Here is a 19,929-nt window from a genome sequence, read left to right on the forward strand (position 1 = left end):
GATCTCTTCTCCCCACCCACTCACCCCGCCATCCTTCTGAGATTCAACACTGTTCCATGCTTCTATGTCTCTGGATCTATTTTGTTCAACAGTTTATTTTGTGCATTAGATTCCACATTATCTTCTTTTTCATAACCTCCGCCCTCAGATTCTGATCAAAGCATCCAGGTGGGTGCTCATAAATACATGTTATCTGCCTTAATCCTATTGGATAAAAATAAGTTTTTGTGTCTCAGAAGTGAGATTTGGGATTTGTGTAAATCTGGCCTAGTCTGGTAACAGGAAAGTCTAGAAAAGTAAAAAGATAGCAACAGATTCTAGGACCCAACAGAGCTTCTTCTTTAAAAAAAGACAGTCAAGATCAATAGATACAGAGAAAAATGGAGGTCAATGAATCTAATTCTAAATGAGCTCTCCCATATATTTTAAGATCTATTCCAAATTTCCTTCGACAAAATCTGGCCTTTTAAGGAAAGTGCAGAGAACATGCCTCCGTGGGCTTGCGTTGAGGGACTGTTTTAGCAGGTGCTGCGTTCGACCATGGAGGTGGCTGCGTGAATTTGTGAACTGAGGTGACAACATTGACTCCCTTTGGAAGAAAAGATGCTGTCTTTACACAGGAAGTTTAACTTCACTGGCACTACTTGAAACAAGGAGGAGGAAAAGGATAAGAGGGAGAAGGAGAAAAAGAGGGGGAGGAAGGAGAAGCAGCAGCAGCAACACCGCTGCCAGCCCTGTCACAGCTCAGTTCAATATTCAGATTAGAAAAAGCAAGCACCATTTTTTCCTGGAGCACTCTTCTCCACGCTTCTCAAATGCCTGCTGAAAAAAAAATCTGGGACGAACTATAAGCTAATAGGGTTGTCGCAAGATTAGGGATGGGGAGAGCGGGTGGAGGAGAGAAACAACCTATATTCAGGGGTTCGAAAAATCATGGCTTTTTTTCCGTGTGTGTGTGTGTGTGTGTGTGTGTGTGTGTGTGTGTGTGTGAGAGAGAGAGAGAGAGTGGGGGGCAAGGATTTGACATCATCTATCAGGAAATCCAGGGATGGAGAAGGCTACCGACCGGCCTTGCAAATCTTATGCATTTGATAGATGCAAATCACATTGTACACCCCACCCTCGGCACTCAGACGAAATCAGGGTAAAATAAGCACCAAGGAGGGAGAAAAAAAATAACAGGTCAGACTGGTGTTCTTGTGTGGAAAGGGGTTACCATCAGTAAGGGCGGAAGAATTAAGGGTCACTGTCGGCAGAAGAGCCCAAGTTGGGTCGGATCTCCTGGTACCCTAGGATCTGTCCTACACACACCCTTTAAGTTTCTTTGAGTCTCGCCTGCAGATTCTCAAACGGGACACTGTATTATTAGGCGTTCTCACAGCGCATAGCTCAGAGCTGACGGCTGAGCCGGTTCTCAATAACATCAGGGAGCAAAATCGGCTTTTGAGGTGGGGACGGAAGGATACCGGTTTTATTTAAGTTAGGGTGTGGCCCTTGCACTAACTGCCAGCAAAATTTTTCCGCTCACGCTCAGTCTTCCACCTTCCGCCCAGGTGACGTCGGGAAGCCCCGCAGGACCGCCTAGGGGTTCAGCCGTTAAGCCGTGTCCTTCAAGTGTCAGTCTCGATCCGTTTGGAAACCACAAACCCCAGAGTCCCTGGTGCAGGAAGGTCAAGCCGCAAATAAGATGGCTCCAGAAGGGTGGACCACGCAGCAAGGTGGAAACACTAGTCCCTGGCAGTTTCTTTACCGGATGTGTTTAAATAACCGAATCCCCACAAATGCACCACCCCGCTAACCACCTTCGAGGCCGAGGAGGCCACCGCCACCGCCTCGCTGGCTCCTCCAGGGCCATCCTGGGAATTGTAGTCCAGCAGCTGGGCTGCGCCGAACTACCTTTCCCATGGTGCTCTGCGGATTGGGCGATATCAACGTTCTTTTCTAAAACTTTCTCTGCTCGGAGACCCTCGGTTTCTTCTCTCCCTTTCTTTCTGACGATCCCTTCCCGCCTATCGCGACAGAACGGCGGCCGCAAGAGGGCCCTGACCGGTTGCCGCGTAGCCGCGCCGCCGCGAGAGGCACTTCCGGCGGCGGTTCACTTCCTGGTTGGGTGGCTGGAGCCGGGCGGGAGCGCGCGCGGGGGAGGGGCGGCGGGTCAGTCTCTGCCGGGTGCTCCGGGGATCAGCTGGTGGGCGGGCGGGTGCCCGACGCGGCCCCGGCTCTCGCTGCAGCGCCGCCTCCTTTCCCAGACGCAGGCCGCCCCGCGCCGTGACAATGTTGCGGGGCTGGTAGCTGGGCGCCCGCCGTCGAGCCATCTCAAGTGGGTGCCGCCGGGATGCTGCCTCGCGGGGCGGCGGGGCGACCGGGGAGCAGGGGAGGGGCAGTGCCCGGCTGAGTCGGCGGCCCGAATTCCTTCTTTTTCCGACCCCTGGGCACAGGGTCTCTGGTTTGGGGGTGGGGGACGCGTTTTCAGCCCCAGCGTTTTTCTCGTTTAGAAAATTCATGAAGCGTTTCCCCAGGATGATGGCTTTTGCTGCCCCTAGGACTCAGTAGTTGAATTTTTAAGTGTGTTACTGATCCATCCTCTCTCTCTTCCTCTGTCATCACAGGTTTAAACTTATACGAATCATTCTCCAGAGGAGGAGGGGACGGACCGCTGAGCGATTGACACGCATATTCCTATAGGCATCCTCCCTCAGCCTCCACCCCCACGGCCGGATTCGGGTGGCTCCTCTCCGAGCTGAAATCCGAGAAGAAATCCTTGGATCTCTTGTTTTCTTTAAAAAAGAAAAAAAAAAAAAACAAACCTAGAAGCTGTCGGTGTTTTGTTTTACTGCTTCCTATTCGCAAGATGAAGAAGTTTTTCGACTCCAGGCGAGAGCAGGGCGGCTCTGGCCTGGGCTCCGGCTCCAGCGGAGGAGGGGGCAGCACCTCGGGCCTGGGCAGTGGCTACATCGGAAGGGTCTTTGGCATTGGGCGACAGCAGGTCACGGTGGACGAGGTGTTGGCGGAAGGTACGGTGGGACTAAGTGCGCCTAAATGAAAATCTCGCGCTGATGCAGCAAGATTCTGTTTTCTAGCTGTTGCTTGTATGAATGGGTTTTACCAATTGACCCTCCCTTCCTCATTCCCTTGCCCTGTGAATCATTGCCCTTGAGAAATTGAAAACTGAGATTTGAGAGTGACAGGGTTTATGGGGCAGGGGGAGGTTGCCGGACATTGTTTACCTCTGTGGCCTTTTCGTTTATTTTTTAAAAACATTGACAAACCAAATCTTGTTTGTCTCACTGAATTATGAGGATCAGACGAGAAAGCCTACGTGTGAAAGTGTGAAGCTTCACATCAGATGAGGGTGGTGGGCTTGTCATCCTGCTAAAACTTGAAATAATTGATGTGAGGGCTGAAGAGAGGGTTTTCTCCTTCTCTTTCTTCTACCCAACTTTCCCACTGCCATGAGCTAAGGCTCTTGGTGGATTTGACAAGCTTTTCTGACCCAACTGTAATCAGGTCCCCTGGATGTAGGTAAGATAACAGAAATTACATGAAATGAATGTAGTTATTTTGAGACCAGTCAGTAGGCTCCTCTTCCTTCAGTTTTAGGTTAAAATTTTTATTTTTTAATACCGAAAGAATTATTTGAGAGTGACATCTTATTTTTGCTTTTCCTTTATTGGAGATGTTATTTAGATCTGCTGCGTTTGCTGTGTAAATTCCGTATCTATATCTAAATCTATATCTTTATTCCCCAGGCCTCTGGAAATCTTTGTATATCTCTTTTGGTAACCTTAACCTCGACCTTCATAATTATGCCAGACTCATACTCTTTACAGCCCATTGCCTGCTTAGTGTGCTTTTATTTTTAATAAAAGCAGCAATTTCCTTGGCACACAGCTATTCAAACTAATTGGATAGGGCCAACCTGCTATAGGTTGTGTTATCTGCTGAGAAGGGATGGGGGATGGTGGGGACCTCTATTACTGCAACATGGTGGTGGGGGGGGACCTGTTTAATTTAACTGGGGAAGGAGCCTTTTTGCAAGCTAAGCTTGAAGCAAGAGTTCCAACCCAGCCCTGGGAAATGCCTGTCATGGTGAGTGTTGCAGGCGGGTGGGTTGGGAGGAGGAAGAAGCTGTGTTTGGCTCTCAGCTTGTCTAAGCAGTGGATTCAGCTGGGCCCAGTTTTCTGGGGTTAGGGTTGAAGCCTTACTTTAAAACACCGTTTTAAAAACGGCTGACAACGTTTTTGTGAAATTGTTGTTCTTTTCCATTTTCAGTGCTGCTCTAGCTGTACTTAATCTGGGGCCTGAGTCACTGTCCCTCTGGATCTTTCCTTGTGGGTTTTGGTGCAGGATGGGAGATGCTTCTGTGCCCGCTGCCAGATCTGCACCCTTAAGTCTGATCTGTCTCTTTCATCCCTGTGCCAAAGCCCTTGACTGCGGTGGGATGGAGAAAAGGAGTAGTATGTGAAAGACAAATTGGGAGGAATGATGGGGTGCAGAGCTCTTTCCTTCTCTCAGAATGGCCTCTGCTGACCCAGGAGCGTTTTGTTCAGCTCCCATATTGTCTCATTGTAGACGACAGTGCTACCCTAAGCAATGCCTGTTCTTAGATTCTGAGTGATGGGAAAGAGAAAAGGAAAAATTGGTCTTTATTGTCAAGGCTGCCCTCCCCTCCCCAGAATTCATCCCTGAGAACTGCACATCATGCATTATATTTTAAAGTGGAACTTAGGGCTTGCAGTTCTGCATTCATTCATTCATTTGTTCATTCGGCAAACAATTGAGTATCTATGATGTGCCAGGTACTGTTCCAGCCTCTAGGATATGATATAGAACTAGTTGCTGGAGTTTATAAACTCCAGCTTTGAGAGATGGAAAATAGCCAATTAGAATGGAGTTAAACTTAGGGTGGCCCCCAATTTAGAGAACCAAAAGTTGCTTTCTGTAGGAAGTAACTGACTAAAGAATGAGTAGGAGTTATCCAGGTGTGGTGACATCATGGACAAAGACTCAGAGTGACAAGAGAGAGAGTCTCATGTAAAACCAGGTCTGGCAGTGCTGTCCACTTTATGTTCTTTGACTGGAATTGAGTTTGAATTTGTGGCTCTTAGATGTATGTAGCTATGTAGGAGCCAGTATACAAAGTAATTGTGTATCACCTACCATGTACAAAGACACAGTAGATTCTGAGAGTATGTATATAAGAAGATCTAATGTGTGCTTTTAAGGAGCTGCCAGTGAATTTGGGAACACAAGACAAACATTCACACATACCATAGTTACCAGCACTGTAGAGTCAGGCATATCTAGGTTCAAATTCTGGATTTGTTCTTTACTAGCTGTGAAACCTTAGATAAGACATTTTAAACCTCTCTTGAATCTCTGTTTTCCTATGGGAAGTTCTTAAAGCATGGAGCCTGGATCAGGAGCATTAGCATTACTGGGAGCTTATAAGAAACTAGAGGCCCGGTGCATGAAATTCGTGCACGGGGTGGAGGTGTCCCTCAGCCCAGCTGCACCCTCTCCAATCTGGGACCCCTCTCACAATCCAGGACTGCTGGCTCCCAACTGCTCACCTGCCTGCCTTCCTGATTGCCCCTAACCGCTTCTGCCTGCCAGCCTGATCACCCCCTAACCACTCCCCTGCCAGCCTGATTGATGTCTAACTGCTCCCCTGCCAGCCTGTTTGCCCCCAACTTCCCTCCTCTGCCAGCCTGGTCACCCCTAACTGCCCTCCCCTGCTGGCTTGATCGCCCCCAACTGCCCTCCTTTGCAGGCCTGGTCCCTCCCAACTGCCCTCCCCTGCTGGCCATCTTGTGGTAGCCATCTTGTGTCCACATGGGGGCAACCATCTTGTGTGTTGGAGTGATGGTCAATCTGCATATTACTCTTTTATTACCTAGGATAGAGGCCTGGTGCACAGGTGGAGGCCAGCTGGTTTGCCCTGAAGGGTGTCCCGGATCAGGGTGGGGGTTCCCTTAGGGCGTGGGGCGGCCTGGGCGAGGGGCCTGTGGTGGTTTGCAGGCCGGCCACGCCCCCCGGCGACCCACGCAGAGGCCCTGGTATCTGGGATTTATTTATCTTCTACAATTGAAACTTTGTAGCCTGGAGCAGAGCCAAGCCTTCTGCTCCCTCCGTGGCGGCAGCCATATCTGTTGGGATTTATTTATCTTCTATAATTGAAACTCTGTAGCCTTAAGCGGAGGCCTGGGCCAGCCAGGGTGTGCGGAAAGCTTGGCTTCCTCCATCGCCGGGGGCAACCCTAGCCTCCTGCTCTCTCCAGCTCTGTGGCTGCTGTCATTTTTGTTGGGATTTATTTATCTTCTATCATTGAAACTTTGTAGCCTTAAGCGGAGGCCTGGGCTGGCAAGGGTGTGCAGAAAGCTTGGCTTCCTCCATCACCGGGAAACCCAAGCCTCCCTCCTGCTCTCTGTGGCCACAGCCATCTTGGTTGGGGTTAATTTGCATACTCGCTCCCGATTGGCTAGTGGGCGTGGCTTGTGGGTGTAGCAGAGTGATGGCTAATTTGCATATTATTATTTTATTAGATAGGATGCAAATTCTCAGGCCCACTCCATAAGCCATGAGTGTAGGGCTTTGACAAGTTCCTGTAGTGATTCTGATTCAAGCTAAAGTTTGATAGCCACTGTCCTATGAAGTGGTCTTAAAGATTATGTGAGGCATTATATGTAAATTATTTAACATTTTTTCCCCAGGTGTTCAATATGGTAGCCTCTATTTACCAGCAAGCAACATTGCATCATATATATATATAGTTAAAGGGGGTTGGGGGTGGCAATATGAAGGCTAGTTTGGCTACAGCAATCTTCAGGAATTCCCCCCCGCCCCCGCCATTGTGGGTGGACAGAGTCAGATGTTCTTTGCAGAAGTCTCACCAGCTCCTTAAAGGGTCAACAGATATTTTGGGTAGCCATACTCCTTCCTGGACCCTCTTCTGTTTGAGATATCAAGTGCTGACCTGGACTTCAGCCCAGCCAGAATTGTCTGAGGTTGAGAGGTTGATGAGAGTTGTGTATCAAGTGTCCAGGGCAGTGGCCAGGAAGTTTTGGGGCTTATTACCACCACATCCCACTGATCATCCCTTTTCCTCTAATGTGGGTGGGTACTGGTCTATGCCTTAAAGTAATGGAATTGCAAGCACCCCAAGGAGGATGTGTTGGAAGAATACAGGAGAATGCCTGGCCTGCCATCTCTCCATCAGTAGCATCAGCCCCGCTTGCCTAGTTGCACTAACTAGTCTAGTGTGGGCTTATTTATCTTGGGAAATGAAGGCTTTAAGTCATGAGTTCAGAGGGATTTGGTTATCTCTAGGCTGGGTGCTGGGGAGAATATTTTCTTTCTAGCTTCCTCAGTAAAGATGTCACACGAGATGTGAGATCATGACTGATGTAATGAATGGGCATGTGATGTCAAGGGAATATTTGGTTTAAGTTTCCAGAATGAGCTCAATGGGAAAATTGGAACAATGCTTAAAGAAGAAATGAGAAGCTGTGCTTTTATCCACACCTTCTTAGCTATATGAGGCCTTATATCTAAGCTTTAAACCATAAATAAATGTTTGTTGACTACCTCCTGTGTCCACAACAACATTCCAGAACTGCTTTAGTTCTATATATGGTGGCCAAGGTGGCTCTTCAGAACAGTTTCTCACTGACATTAAAGGAATCCAGGTTTAGGGCTAATGAGAATTACTGAGTAAGTCTCCAAATCAGTAAACTTTGACAATTTCTCCTACCTACAGCGCAAGGTAGTGAGGTTTTAAAATGTATGTGAAACCACCTAAAGAAAATCAAGCATACATACATACATACATACATGGCATATAATTATAACATGTTGGTGGTGTCAATATATTGCATGCATATATTCATTTAGTGTATGTTCCTTAGTGCCTTCTTTGTGGCAGGCACTGTATTAGGTTCCAGAGCTACATGATGAATGAGACTTAGGCTCAGCTCTTACGGAGCTCATAGACCAACAACCCTAAGGTAAGTGTCTAGCATTTAGCATGGCCCTTGGTGGATGTTAGGGGGTAAAAAGATGGTAAGAGATGATAAAGAGAAATGGCCTGAGGTTGAGGACTTATAGGTGAGTGCGATTTGAACATGGAAATTACCCAGCAGATATTCCAGATGAGGGTTACCTGAGGTCTTGCAAGCAGAGAGAATAGCATAGGCAAAAGTGTGGAATGGTGAAATGGTATGATTTCCTGGGATACTGACTAGTATTATAATTTTGGTCAGTACATGTTTCCCTTCCAGAATCAAGGGAAGAAGAACATGGAATGGTAGAAAGAAACTTTTTTTTTTACAATTCCCTGGCTATGCTTGCTGCTTGCTTTCTCCAGTGGCCTGGGGTCTTTTGAGTAACGATTGAATAGGTATCTAGTATGCGCTGCTCTCCTCTAATTATCCACTGGCCTCACCTAATTGTGGGGCAAGGAGTGGTCCTGAAGGTTCAAAGAAAAGCAGAAAGTTGAAGCAGAAGCAGGTCGGGGAGTGAGATGACTGCTGTTTCAGAAAGGAGTTGTCAGGGGAGAAAATGACGGTGTTTGACCAGAGCAGAAGGTATGTTGGAGAGAGAAGAAAAGGAAATAAGGTTCTGGAGAGCTTCAGTACCAGGCAGAGAGGTTAGTTAGAAACACCTGAGGCCTTCTCGTGACGCAAACACCAATTTAATCTTTCCCACTTCAGATGTCTTTGCCTTGCTGGGAAGTCTGGTTTTTTTGGTGGCAACTGCAGATTTTTCAGGGGGTGGTTTGTGAATGGTGTCTTCTTCCTGGCTTCGGGCATGATGACAGTTATAGCTTTGCTAAATATAGCCAAATCTAGAATTCAGAAGTGAAATCCAGAATAAGCATTTGCTTGGTCAGAGTCTTTCCTTTGGTCTTTCTAACAAAGTCATGCCCATTTAATGAGAGATAACAGAAAAACAGTTTCCATGGGTTTTGAGTGGGAGGATATGGGAGAGGCATACACTTGTACCTCAATAGCTGAGACTGCATGTATAATACCTAGACAAAGCTTGATAAATATTAATAAGGTGCATATGAAAAAATATTACTGAGCAGTCATTTGAACTTGTAGTATTTGAAAGTTGACACTTAAGAAAGGGGACTGCCCTAGCCGTTTTGGCCCACAGACTAAAGGGTAGTGGGTTTGTTCACTTCTGATCAAGGGCATGCACCTGGGTTGCAGGCTTGATCCCCGGCCTGGGTCAGCGGTAGGCAACCAATCGATGTGTGTGTCTCTCACATGTTTCTCCCTATCTCTCCCTTTCCCTTCCACTCTCTCTAAAAATCAATGGAAAAATATCCTTGGGTGAGGATTAACAACAACAACAACAAAACCACTGAAAAACAAAAACAAAAATAGAAAGGGGACCAACACCATCATCTACCTTCATCTTGTACTCTTCGAAGGAAAAGTGCTTTCTGAACTGTTTAAGAAATAATTGTGATATCTGTATCTGAAAGGGCCAAACGATAATAATAGAAGTGGTATTAGCTATTGACTAGCATCTAGCACTTTGAAGTAGCAAAGAGTAGCTTTCAGTCTACGTTTGTGGAGCCATTTTTTGGTGCAGTGGAAGGAACACTGCAGTATAAATTGGGAGATCGGGCTTGGTTTGTTCATTCATTGCCACATTTGGTAACTTTTGTTGAGCACTCACTATGTGCTGGACATCATACAATGATAAACAAGACATTGCTCTGCCTTAAGCTCACAGTTGTAGAGCTTCAGACATGAGCAAATAGCTCTAAGGATGTAAAAGGCCTAGGGGAACAGATGTGAGGGAGCAATCAATTTTATGGGATGAGGAGTAGTTAGGGAGAGCTAAAGAAAGGTGATATTTGAGGTATGTCTTCAAAAATAAGAATTTATTACTAGGTGGACAAGGGTGACAGAACATTCTAGGCAGAGAGAATAACATGGCCAAAGACACAAAAGCAGAAAGTGCACTGCTTGCTGGGAGCTACATGTTTTGAGATAGCAGTTATCTATTACTGGTCCAGGGCTGTGCTGTCCAATAAAGTAGTCATGTGCCACCAGTGGCTATTTAAATAATCTTGCCATGACAAATGGAGAAGTAATAGAAGACTTGACTCCTGCCCTCCTAGTTGACATGATGATGATCAACACACAAGAAATTAAGTGTACCGTACAAGATAACAGCTATTGGAATTTTGGGGTGTGTGGTGTAGTCTCCAATTCTGGAAGGGTTGACGGAAGGAGATCAGTGAGGACTGAAATGGTTAGGAAAGACTGTGAAGATGGATTGTTCCTAACAATCTTAAGACTCCCTTCTTCGAGGAACCATGTTTTAGGGAAGATCGAGTTCAGCACTTTTGCATAGGTTATATTATTAATAAAGTTGAAGCAAGTATTGCAACATCTTTGGTCTCTTTTGAGGAACAAAATTGCCTCCATAAATAAATCATATGTTCTGTGTTTATACTCAAAGCAAAAAAAGCCTATTCTATATGATTTTGAATCATTCAGGAATAACGAATATTAGCACATTAAGGCAACAGTGGCTGCAACATTTTGTGCCTACTTTCTCCCTCCATTATTTTCTTGGTTATTTTTAGTCTGTTATCTTTATTATTTAGTCTATTATGTATACTTTAAACACCCTTCGTTCTGTTGAGTTACAGACAATTGTTAGGAAAGAGAAGTCCTATAAGTGAGTGAGACTTCCACCTTGGCAGAGGGTGGATTCCTTGGGTTGGAATAAAGTTGAAAGAGTAAAAATTTGGAATTTCATTTGAGGTCTGCTGTGAGTGAATGAGCTTGAGCTGGTCAGTTTTCTCCTTGGGCTTGAGTTAAGCTTGGCAGATGATGGATAGCAATGCCAATTGAAGCTTTGTTATTTATGATTTCTGAAGAGCTAAGAGATTATTGGATGAAAGAGTTTATGGCATCCCTATATTATTATATTAGAAGGCCAAGCATAGCATTGATGTTAAATTATCATTTGTAATTAAAATGATCTTCAATAATGATGCCTTTCATCTAGGACTTGAATCTTGAAGAAAGCAGTATAATGCCATGTAATTTGTTTGTTGCCTATTTTTAAGGATGCTTACAGTTCTTGTGCTGGGACCTTTAGGATGAGAGAATGACTATTGTGCCTCTGGTACTGAGCACGAATTTGCGAACAAAATGGAGATTTTATTACCCTTTGGGGATAGGAAGAAAGAAGAGGACTCAGGCCTCATCAGTTGGGCTCTTCTTGGAGGATTGGGTCCTGAGCTACATTTACAGAGGTGGCAGGGTTCCTGCTTGTACACTTGACTCATATTTTTCCCTGGTCAGTGAATCTTGTTGGTTCAGGAAGTGCTGATTATCTTACTGGTTTAGTAGTCCACCCTGTTCTTCAGACCTTTGTTTGTCCTCTACTATTTTTAGAAGTCTGGGAATCTTGGTGGTGATGTGGTGGGAAGTGTTGGAAGAAATAATTGTACCTGGTCTTTTGGCAATGGAAAGAGTCTTGGTTTGACCAGAAGGTGTAACTCGGTAATGATTGGCAAAAACCTGATATCCAGTACTGTCTTTCTTCCCTCTGGAATAAAGGGAGCACTATGATGTTCTCCTTCAGAAAAGACTTTCAAAGTTACCACCAAGTGTGGTGCTTTAAAAGCATGAGAATTGGAGGTAGGCAGCCCATGGCTTGAATCCTGGACCTGTCCCTGTAATGTTGGCAACTTACTAAGACCCAGGCTTCTTATTTATAAAATTCGGGTAATAACTGGGGGTAGTTGTAAGGATTAGATGAAATTATGCAAAGCATGCCGAAACCGGTTTGGCTCAGTGGATAGAGCGTCGGCCTGCGGACTGAAGGGTCCCGGGTTCGGTTCCGGTCAAGGGCATGTACCTTGGTTGCGGGCGCATCCCCAGTGGGGGGTGTGCAGGAGGCAGCTGATCGATGTTTCTCTCTCATCGATGTTTCTAGCTCTCTATTCCTCTCTGTAAAATATCAATAAAATATATTTAAAAAAAAAAAAAAAAAAAAAAATTATGCAAAGCACTTAGCATAGTGTCTAGCATATAGTTAGCAGTCTGTAAATGATAACTCTTAATATTTGGGTGTGTGAATTTTGTTTTTATCAGGCAGTATTTGTTTTGCTGTGTGTATGTATAAGCTTGGATATATATATATCAGAGGCTATCTATCTATCTATCTATCTTTCTATCTATCTATCTAGTATTCATAAAACCCAGAATGAGGAGTAAAGAGAAGAGAGAGAATCTTATAGGTATTGTGGTTTGATTTTTTTTTCTCCTGCTTTAAAGCCAACTGTATTCAGAAAATTTCCCCAACCTATCAAGTTGCTATTAGTTATGATGGGTGTCTCTGCCCCTGAGGAATGTCTGACCCCAGCTGCCTTTCCATCTTCAAATTCTGGTGCTCTTAACACAGGTCTTCTGCTTCATTCAGGCCGGTGCCTTCCTCATCGCCCATGCACCACGGATTTAGTTCTTTCCAGTGCTTTACTCATATTGTTCCCTGCACCTGGGATACCCTTCCTTTTCCCACCCACCTATCTTAATCCCACCTAACCTTTGTCCTACCACACCTGCCCAAGTGATCCATTTATCCTCTTATCCTCTGGATTCCTGTCATTCTTGCTTGGCTGTGTTGACTGTTTTGGGCCCATAATCTCAAAGTTTTATTTTGCTATTAAGCTATTTCATTTGTATCTACTTTCTAGGATTAGATAATTGGTTTTTAGGGGCAGGGTGTGGACCTTAGGTTTATTTTGTATCCAGTTCAGGACTCTTAAATTTGAACAATGTAACAATGGGTACTGGAGAATAAATTAATTGAATGAATAATACATTAAATCAGTACTAATTCAGATTCACTGACCAGATAATAGAGACAAGACTGATTTGAAACCTACAGACATCTCTTAACCCTATTTCAATAATATAGTAGATTTATGTTTGGGACACTATTACAATAGAACTATTGAATCTTCTAGGTTTTTGGTAAAATTGAAAATAACAAAATTCAAAGCTAAGTGGAACACCTTCCAGAAAAACATGTAAATTTCTCTTTATTGATTGGATTCAGTTATGGGAACCTAATACTATCAATCTCAAAAATAGAGATATAAGATATAATTATGTTAACTATATAAAGGAATTCTAAAACAATTTAAATGTTGTATTGTGAAGATGAAGGAAATTATTAGGTCAGGTGTCAAAAATTCAAATATTTTCTAGCTTGTGATGGTTGTTGACCCACAGGAAATTAGGGCAGTGATTCTCAACATGTATTTTGGATAGTGAGCATGGGAGCAGGGGGGATAGATAGGAGGGGGAAATATAATTTGAAAAGCACAGACAAACCCCAGGTCCAGCCAGGAAAGGAGAGAACCTCAGCGAGGATGGAGAGCAGTGGTATACCCTCTTAGGAGGCATATTAAGGAGGTGGGGTGGGGAGAGGACATGAGACTTTTAATTTATCAAGGAGGATATGTTTTGTTTTGTTTTATTAATCCTCACCCGAGGATATTTTTTTTTCATTGATTTTTAGAGAGAGTGAAAGGGAGGTAGAGAGAGAAACATCAATCTCACATCGATTGGTTGCCTCCCACATGTGCCCTGACCAGGGCTGAGATCGAACCTGCAACTCTTGTATGTGCCCTTGACCTGGAATCAAACCCATGATCCTTCAGTGTGAGGGCTGACAGTCTAATCCAGCCATGGGCAAACTACGGCCCGCGGGCCAGATCCGGCCCGTTCGGCTGTTCTATCCGGCCCTCGGAGCCGAAAGAGTGGAGGGTTCTCTTGCTCTCCCCTCCGCTCCTTTACTTTGAATTTATATTAGTTCACACAAACACTCCATCCATGCTTTTGTTCCGGCCCTCCAGTCCAGTTTAAGAATCCATTGTGGCCCTCGAGTCAAAAAGTTTGCCCACCCCTGGTCTAATCACTGAGCAATGCCAGGCAGGGCAAGGAGGATATGGTTTTTAAAAGGCTCATCCATATGGCTCTTGCAGCTCGGTCATAAGCTGAATCTGCAGAAGTGGTGTCTAAAATTGATCACTGAATGTAACTCTATAGGTAGGCACCTGTTTCTCCCTGTTCAGATCTTACTTAAATCTCACCTCAGAAAAGCCTTCCTTGATCATCCACTATAAGGAATCCATTATGTTTTATTTTGCCAGGTAGCATGTGTCAACTGGTTTTCATCTTACTGTTTATCTCTCTCTACTAGAATTTCACTTGCATAAAAGCAGAGACCTTGATTCACTTTATTGTTATATCCCTAGTATCTAGTGTAGTGCCTGGCACATTTGAGGAGCTCAGTGAAAACCAGTTGAATGAATGAATGAGCACATGAAGAAGACAGAAGGAATGATCAAAGACATACATGTAGAATCAGGAGAGAGGGGATGATGAAAATAATATCAAATAGATTTAAAAGAGGGAAGGTATGGATGGTCTTTGAGATGGGAATCCACCATTCTCCCAGGTCGTGGCACCTGAATAAACCTCTTTCCTTTTGCACCAGAAAAAAAAAAAAAAAAAAGAAAAGAAAAAGAAAAAAGGGAGGGTGTGGATACTAGGGGAGGGTTAAAAATTAGAAAGGGTTATTGGATTTGGAAATATAGGGATTATTCATTACTTTTGTTAGAGCAGTGTGTAAGTGAAGCAATGAAGTGAAGCCCAGGTAACAGTGAAATGAGTGAATGGGAAGTGGGGTGGACACTGAGTCAGGGAGGAATTTATTATTTTGAATGGTGGAATATTGTTGAGTACATTAAGCAGAGGAGGAGTTTAGAGATACAGTACAGGGTGGGGGGTGTGTGTGATTCTTGATGGAATAGTGCTGGGGAGGTGATGGCAGGTGATGGAATCATGAGCTCAGGTGGAGGATATAACTTTGGACAGGAGAAAGAGCACTTTATTAACTGACCTGGAAGAAAGAGGAGCAAGAATGGGTACAAAAAAGAAATTGATGGGGTTTGGTAAGTTGAGAGAGTTCTTGCTTCATGGCTTCTGTTTTCTATTGAATACTGCAGGCTGGGAGTTTAATTGGGGGTTTAAAGAGTATAGGGAAGGATGTGGAGGAGTTCCTTAAGTTTAAGGAGAGAAGAACTGACAGAGAATGGCTTGGTCATATGGAGAGACCATTTGAGATGACTCATAATGGAAAGAGGTTTTTCTGACCCCTGAGGTTTAATCAATTTTGAAATATATACTATTTTGGATAGGATTTTTAAAAAATACAGTATATATATTCTGTTTCTAGATTAAATGCTACAGAGGCAGCATAATATAGGTGGAAAGCACTCCTGATCTGAACCTGTCGTTGACCACCATGCTCTGTTCTCTGGACAAATTGCTTCCCAACTTTGACCATCAGGTTCCGTCTGTAAAATGAAGACTAGATGATGGTGAAGTCTCTCCAATTCTAACATCTTACTGCTCTTTTATTTCTCACATTCATTGTTATTAGAATGTTATTTTGTTATAGAGTGAATAGGATGTTTGCTTGATATGGGTAAGACAGTTTGCTCCTGAATAAAATGGCCCTGAGTAACTATGGCTTTTTGAATTTCATGTTTGTGTTTTATAGTGTCTTCTGGTTCCTTTCTTATGAGAATGTCAGCTGTCACTTCTTGCTGCTGTCCATGTGCCTTCCTGAATTAGTGCTTCTCTAATTTGCCACTTTCAATCTGTGGATTTGAAACTAGATGACTAAGTTTGTTAGAACTGTGGTTAATAATAAAGATGCTTAGTGACAGTTTGAGGGTCTTGTCTGTGATTAAAGTACATGAGCTGCTGTGCATGGGCTTTATGTCTCTTGACACAGGTACCAGTTTTTATACCTCGTGTTTTAGAAAGGTTGAGTTCTGAGAGATAATGAGTTACCATTTGATATTTATTATTATCATTATTTTTAAAACGTATTTTTATTGATTTCAGAGAGGAAGGTGGATGAAGAGAGAGATAGAAACACTAATGATGAGAGAGAAACATATTTTGGTTGCCTCCCATATGTTTCCTGTCCAGGGATCCAACCCGCAACCTTTTTGGTATATAGACATTGCTCCAACCAACTCAGCCATCTGCCAGGGCTAGACATTTGGGTTATTTGTAGCCACTACAAAATAACCACAGGTATTTTTTAAGTCTTTGAGTACTTGTTCTATTCCTTAGAATAAATTTCTGAATGTGAAATGTCTGGATCAAGAGATATACATATTTTAGCTTTTGATACATGTTACAAATAGCCTCCAGAAAGATTAAACCAATATGTACTTCCACCAGAAGTGTTTCTTGTTTATGAGGTTGGATGTGTTCATTTGTTCTTTCTTCCTTTTTTTTTTTATTGTTTGAAGTATTACAAATAGTAGTACATATGTCTCCTTTTTTTCCCCCCATTGACCTCCCCCCGGCCTCCCCTACCCCCCAGTACATGCCTTTACCTGCCCCCCCTTCAATGTCTTATATCCATTGGTTATGTCATTTCTTTCTTTCTTCCTTCTTCCTTCTCTCTCTCTCTATCTATGTTTTATATTTCTTCTATGGTGAATTCTTTGTTTATGTTTCTTTGCTCATATTCCTGTTAGGGCATTCATCTTTTTTAATGATTCATAGGCGTTCTTTACATATTTAAGGTCTTAATCTATATATAGCATATTTCCTCCTCCTATTTTGTCATTTGCCTTATTAAGTTGGGGTTTTGCAAATATTTTCAATTTAAAAAAAATATTTCTATTGATTTTAGAGAGGAAGGGAGAGGGAGAGAGAGATAGAAACATCAATGATGAGAGAGAATCATTGATTGGCTGCTTCCTGCACACCCCTGACTGGGATCAAGCATGCAACCCAGGCATGTGCCCTGACCAGGAATCGACCCGTGACGACCTGGTTCATAGGTCGACACTCAATTACTGAGCCACACCGACCAGGCAGATATTTTTAATTTTTATGCAATCAAATATGTCAGTCTTTTCCTTTATGATTTTTGTTTGCATCATACTTGGTAAGGTCCGAGGAGAAATACAGAGCCTAGATCACAGAGACCCTGTGAGCCTAAAGTTTCTCTTTTAGCAATAAGGAAGCCATTTAGAGTTTTAAGAGGGAGATGGTATGGTCACATTTGCAGTTTAGTTAGATTTGTGGAGGATGACATTAGGGAGCTTAGCATTTAGGAGGCTGTTGCCATGATCCAGGTTCAAGATAGTGAGGATCTGAGGGGCAGAGTGGTAATAAGAAGAGAGAAGAGTGCAGACGAATATTTAGGAGGTCATATCATCGGGATTTGATCCTTTACTGGATTTTAAAGGTTGAATAAGAGTCTGGAATAAAGAGTGATAACAGGTTTCTAGTTTGAGTGCCCAGGTACATGAGATAGCAGTGACACTAAGTGAGCTGTATTATTCAAGAAGAGAAGAAAGATTGAAAGAGAGAAGACAGGTGTAATGAGGGAAGATAATGAGCTTAATATGCTCAGTTTGTAGTGTGTTTGGGTTATCTCTTGCTGCCCTATAACCCAATGGCTTAAAACAACGGTTTATTATTTCTCATAATTCTGTGGATTGACTGCTGGGTCTCCACTGGATCTCTGCTGGAGCTTCTGCTTGTCTCGTTTGGGGTCTGTTAAAATTGTCTTTACTCCTACCACCTTACTGTACTATATACCTGAATTAAGAACATCCCAACATGGACAAATATATCACATTTCTGTGATGAAGCATATAACACCATTCTTCATCCTTACAGAAACGTATGTGTCAGAGAAATACAGGAAATCCTGTGGGTTTATACACAGAGCTCTGGTGTTTTTCACACTCTGGGGTATGCACCACAGTGAGAGTTGGGTGAAAGGTGTACCTTTTAAAAAGTTACTTATTTATGGTAAAGTGGAATAAGGGCTTTGAGAAACTTAGATTATTTTAGGAAAGAGTACCTAGGGAAGTTAAATATTATGAAATTGATTTATTTGAAGCTGTTCATGCAGAGATACTTGTACTCAAGTTTGAAGAGTCAGGAGTAAGAAGAGCAATGGACTGAGAGTGGAATTGAGATTTAGTAACATTTAAGGGATAGCTTAGTAAGGAGAGCCCTTAAAAGACAGAGAAAGACTATCCAGAGAGGTGCGAAGATAGTCAACAGACTGCAGTGTCTTGCACACATGGGACCCTAACAGAGTTAACAAATTGGAGTAAGGAAGAGGATCAGCTACTCCAGAATGGTCATCTCATAAAGTAGGATAAAAACTGGAAAACAGCCCAGCTGGTATTGCTCAGTGGTTGAGCGTTGACCCATGAACCAGGAGGTCATGATTCGATTCCAAGTCAGGGCACATGCCCAGGTTGTGGGCTCAATCCCCAATCAGGGGAGGACAGGAGGTAGCTGACCAATGATTCTCTCTTATCATTGATGTTTCTATCTCTCTTTCCCTCTCCCTTCCTCTATCTGAAATCAATAAAAACATTTACAAAAAATTAAAAAATAAAAACAGCCCTAACCGGTTTGGCTCAGTGGATAGAGAGTCGGCCTGCAGACTGAAGGGTCCCAGGTTTGATTCTGGTCAAAGGCATGTACCTTGGTTATGGGCACATCCCCAGTGGGGGGCGTGCAGGAAGCAGCTGATAGATGTTTCTCATCGATGTTTCTAATTCTCTATTCCTCTCCCTTCCTCTAAATATATTTTTAAAAAAAATTAAAAATAAAAATTAAAAAAACCCAAACCTGGAAAACATCTTCTGGATTGGGCATTGGGGTGGGATTGGCCTCTGCCAGAGCAGTTTCAGAAGAATGGTGAGTTTATGAGTGGGAGCAGCAAATCTAGACTATTTCTTCAAGAAGTGAAAATAAGGAAAACAGGAGAGGTAGAGATGCTTGAGCATATTAATAGGCTGATACGAAGGCACCAGGAGAAGGTGAAAGAGATAGAGATAGAGATATTAAGAGTGAGGGCAGTTTCCTTGATTGAGGTTCCAGAGGAGACTGAGGGAGATGAATTGCAACAGTTCCTCAGGTCAAAAACCTTTCCTCCAGTCATTTAATTGGGTCCTTCTGTATTCTCAGGCCAATAACCTTTACCTGTCATCTAGTTTATCAGAAAATCCTGATTGCTCTGCATTTACACTACACCCAAATTCCAACCATTTCTAACTTCCTCTACCATTGTCTCCCTGGGTCAAGCTATTTTTGGCCAGGATTATACTAACTATTTCTTCCACCTGTGCCTCCTCAGTCTCTTCTCAGAACAATAGCCAGAATGATTTTTAAAATGCACATCATTCTATGTTATTCCTCTGCTCAGAACTTCAGCAGTGACTCCACATCTCACTGAAAGTAAATCTTGATGTGGGTCTAGAAAGTGCTGTGCTCTGGCCCACAGTTATTTCTTTTCTAGTTCATTACTCTCCTCTTCGGTTATTGCACTCTATCCATACTGGCTTCCTTGTGATTCCTTAAAGCAGGGCAAGTTCATGCCTCCCCCTCAGGGTTTTGTACTTATTGTTCCCTTGCCTGCAATACTCTTCCTCTAGGTAGCCCCAAAGCTTGCTCTTCCTCACCCATTTTGCTTAAATGTCACCTTCTCAGAGAGTCCTTCTCTGATCATTTTATTAGAAATTTCAACCCCTCCCTCCCACCAGCTCTCCTTATTCCTCTTTCCTGCCTTTATATGCTCTATGGTTTACTTATTGTGTTTGTTGCCTCCCTACTTTAGAATGTAAACTTTCTGAGCTTGTCTGTTTTGTTCACAGGCCTAGAATCATAGCTGCCACAGAGTAGGCAGTAACTATTTGTGAATTAAATAGGTGAATGAATGAATGGGGTCAAGACTGGTCATTGGATAAGGAGGAAATTTCACCCTTGAGACAGGAGGAGATAAATGGATCAGTGTGGCTATAGATAGGTTTTTGCTAGGAAG

General features: G+C 43.4%; 1 protein-coding gene across 6 annotated transcripts in view; it reads left to right on the forward strand.

Moving 5' to 3' along the window:
- Positions 1 to 2,117: 2,117 nt before the first annotated feature.
- The window catches only part of AAK1 (AP2 associated kinase 1), a 149,553-nt gene continuing 131,741 nt past the window's right edge, over positions 2,118 to 19,929 (forward strand). For all 6 annotated transcript variants that reach the window (XM_080684708.1, XM_080684709.1, XM_080684710.1 and 3 more), the window contains exons 1-2: positions 2,118 to 2,320; positions 2,610 to 3,014. In XM_080684708.1, the coding sequence (XP_080540834.1) occupies positions 2,852 to 3,014 (163 nt within the window). In that variant the 5' untranslated portion in view covers positions 2,118 to 2,320; positions 2,610 to 2,851. The remainder of the gene's footprint in view (positions 2,321 to 2,609; positions 3,015 to 19,929) is intronic.

This window comes from Plecotus auritus (assembly GCF_963455305.1).
Source record: "Plecotus auritus genome assembly, chromosome: 8".
NCBI classification, from domain to species: Eukaryota; Metazoa; Chordata; class Mammalia; order Chiroptera; family Vespertilionidae; genus Plecotus; species Plecotus auritus.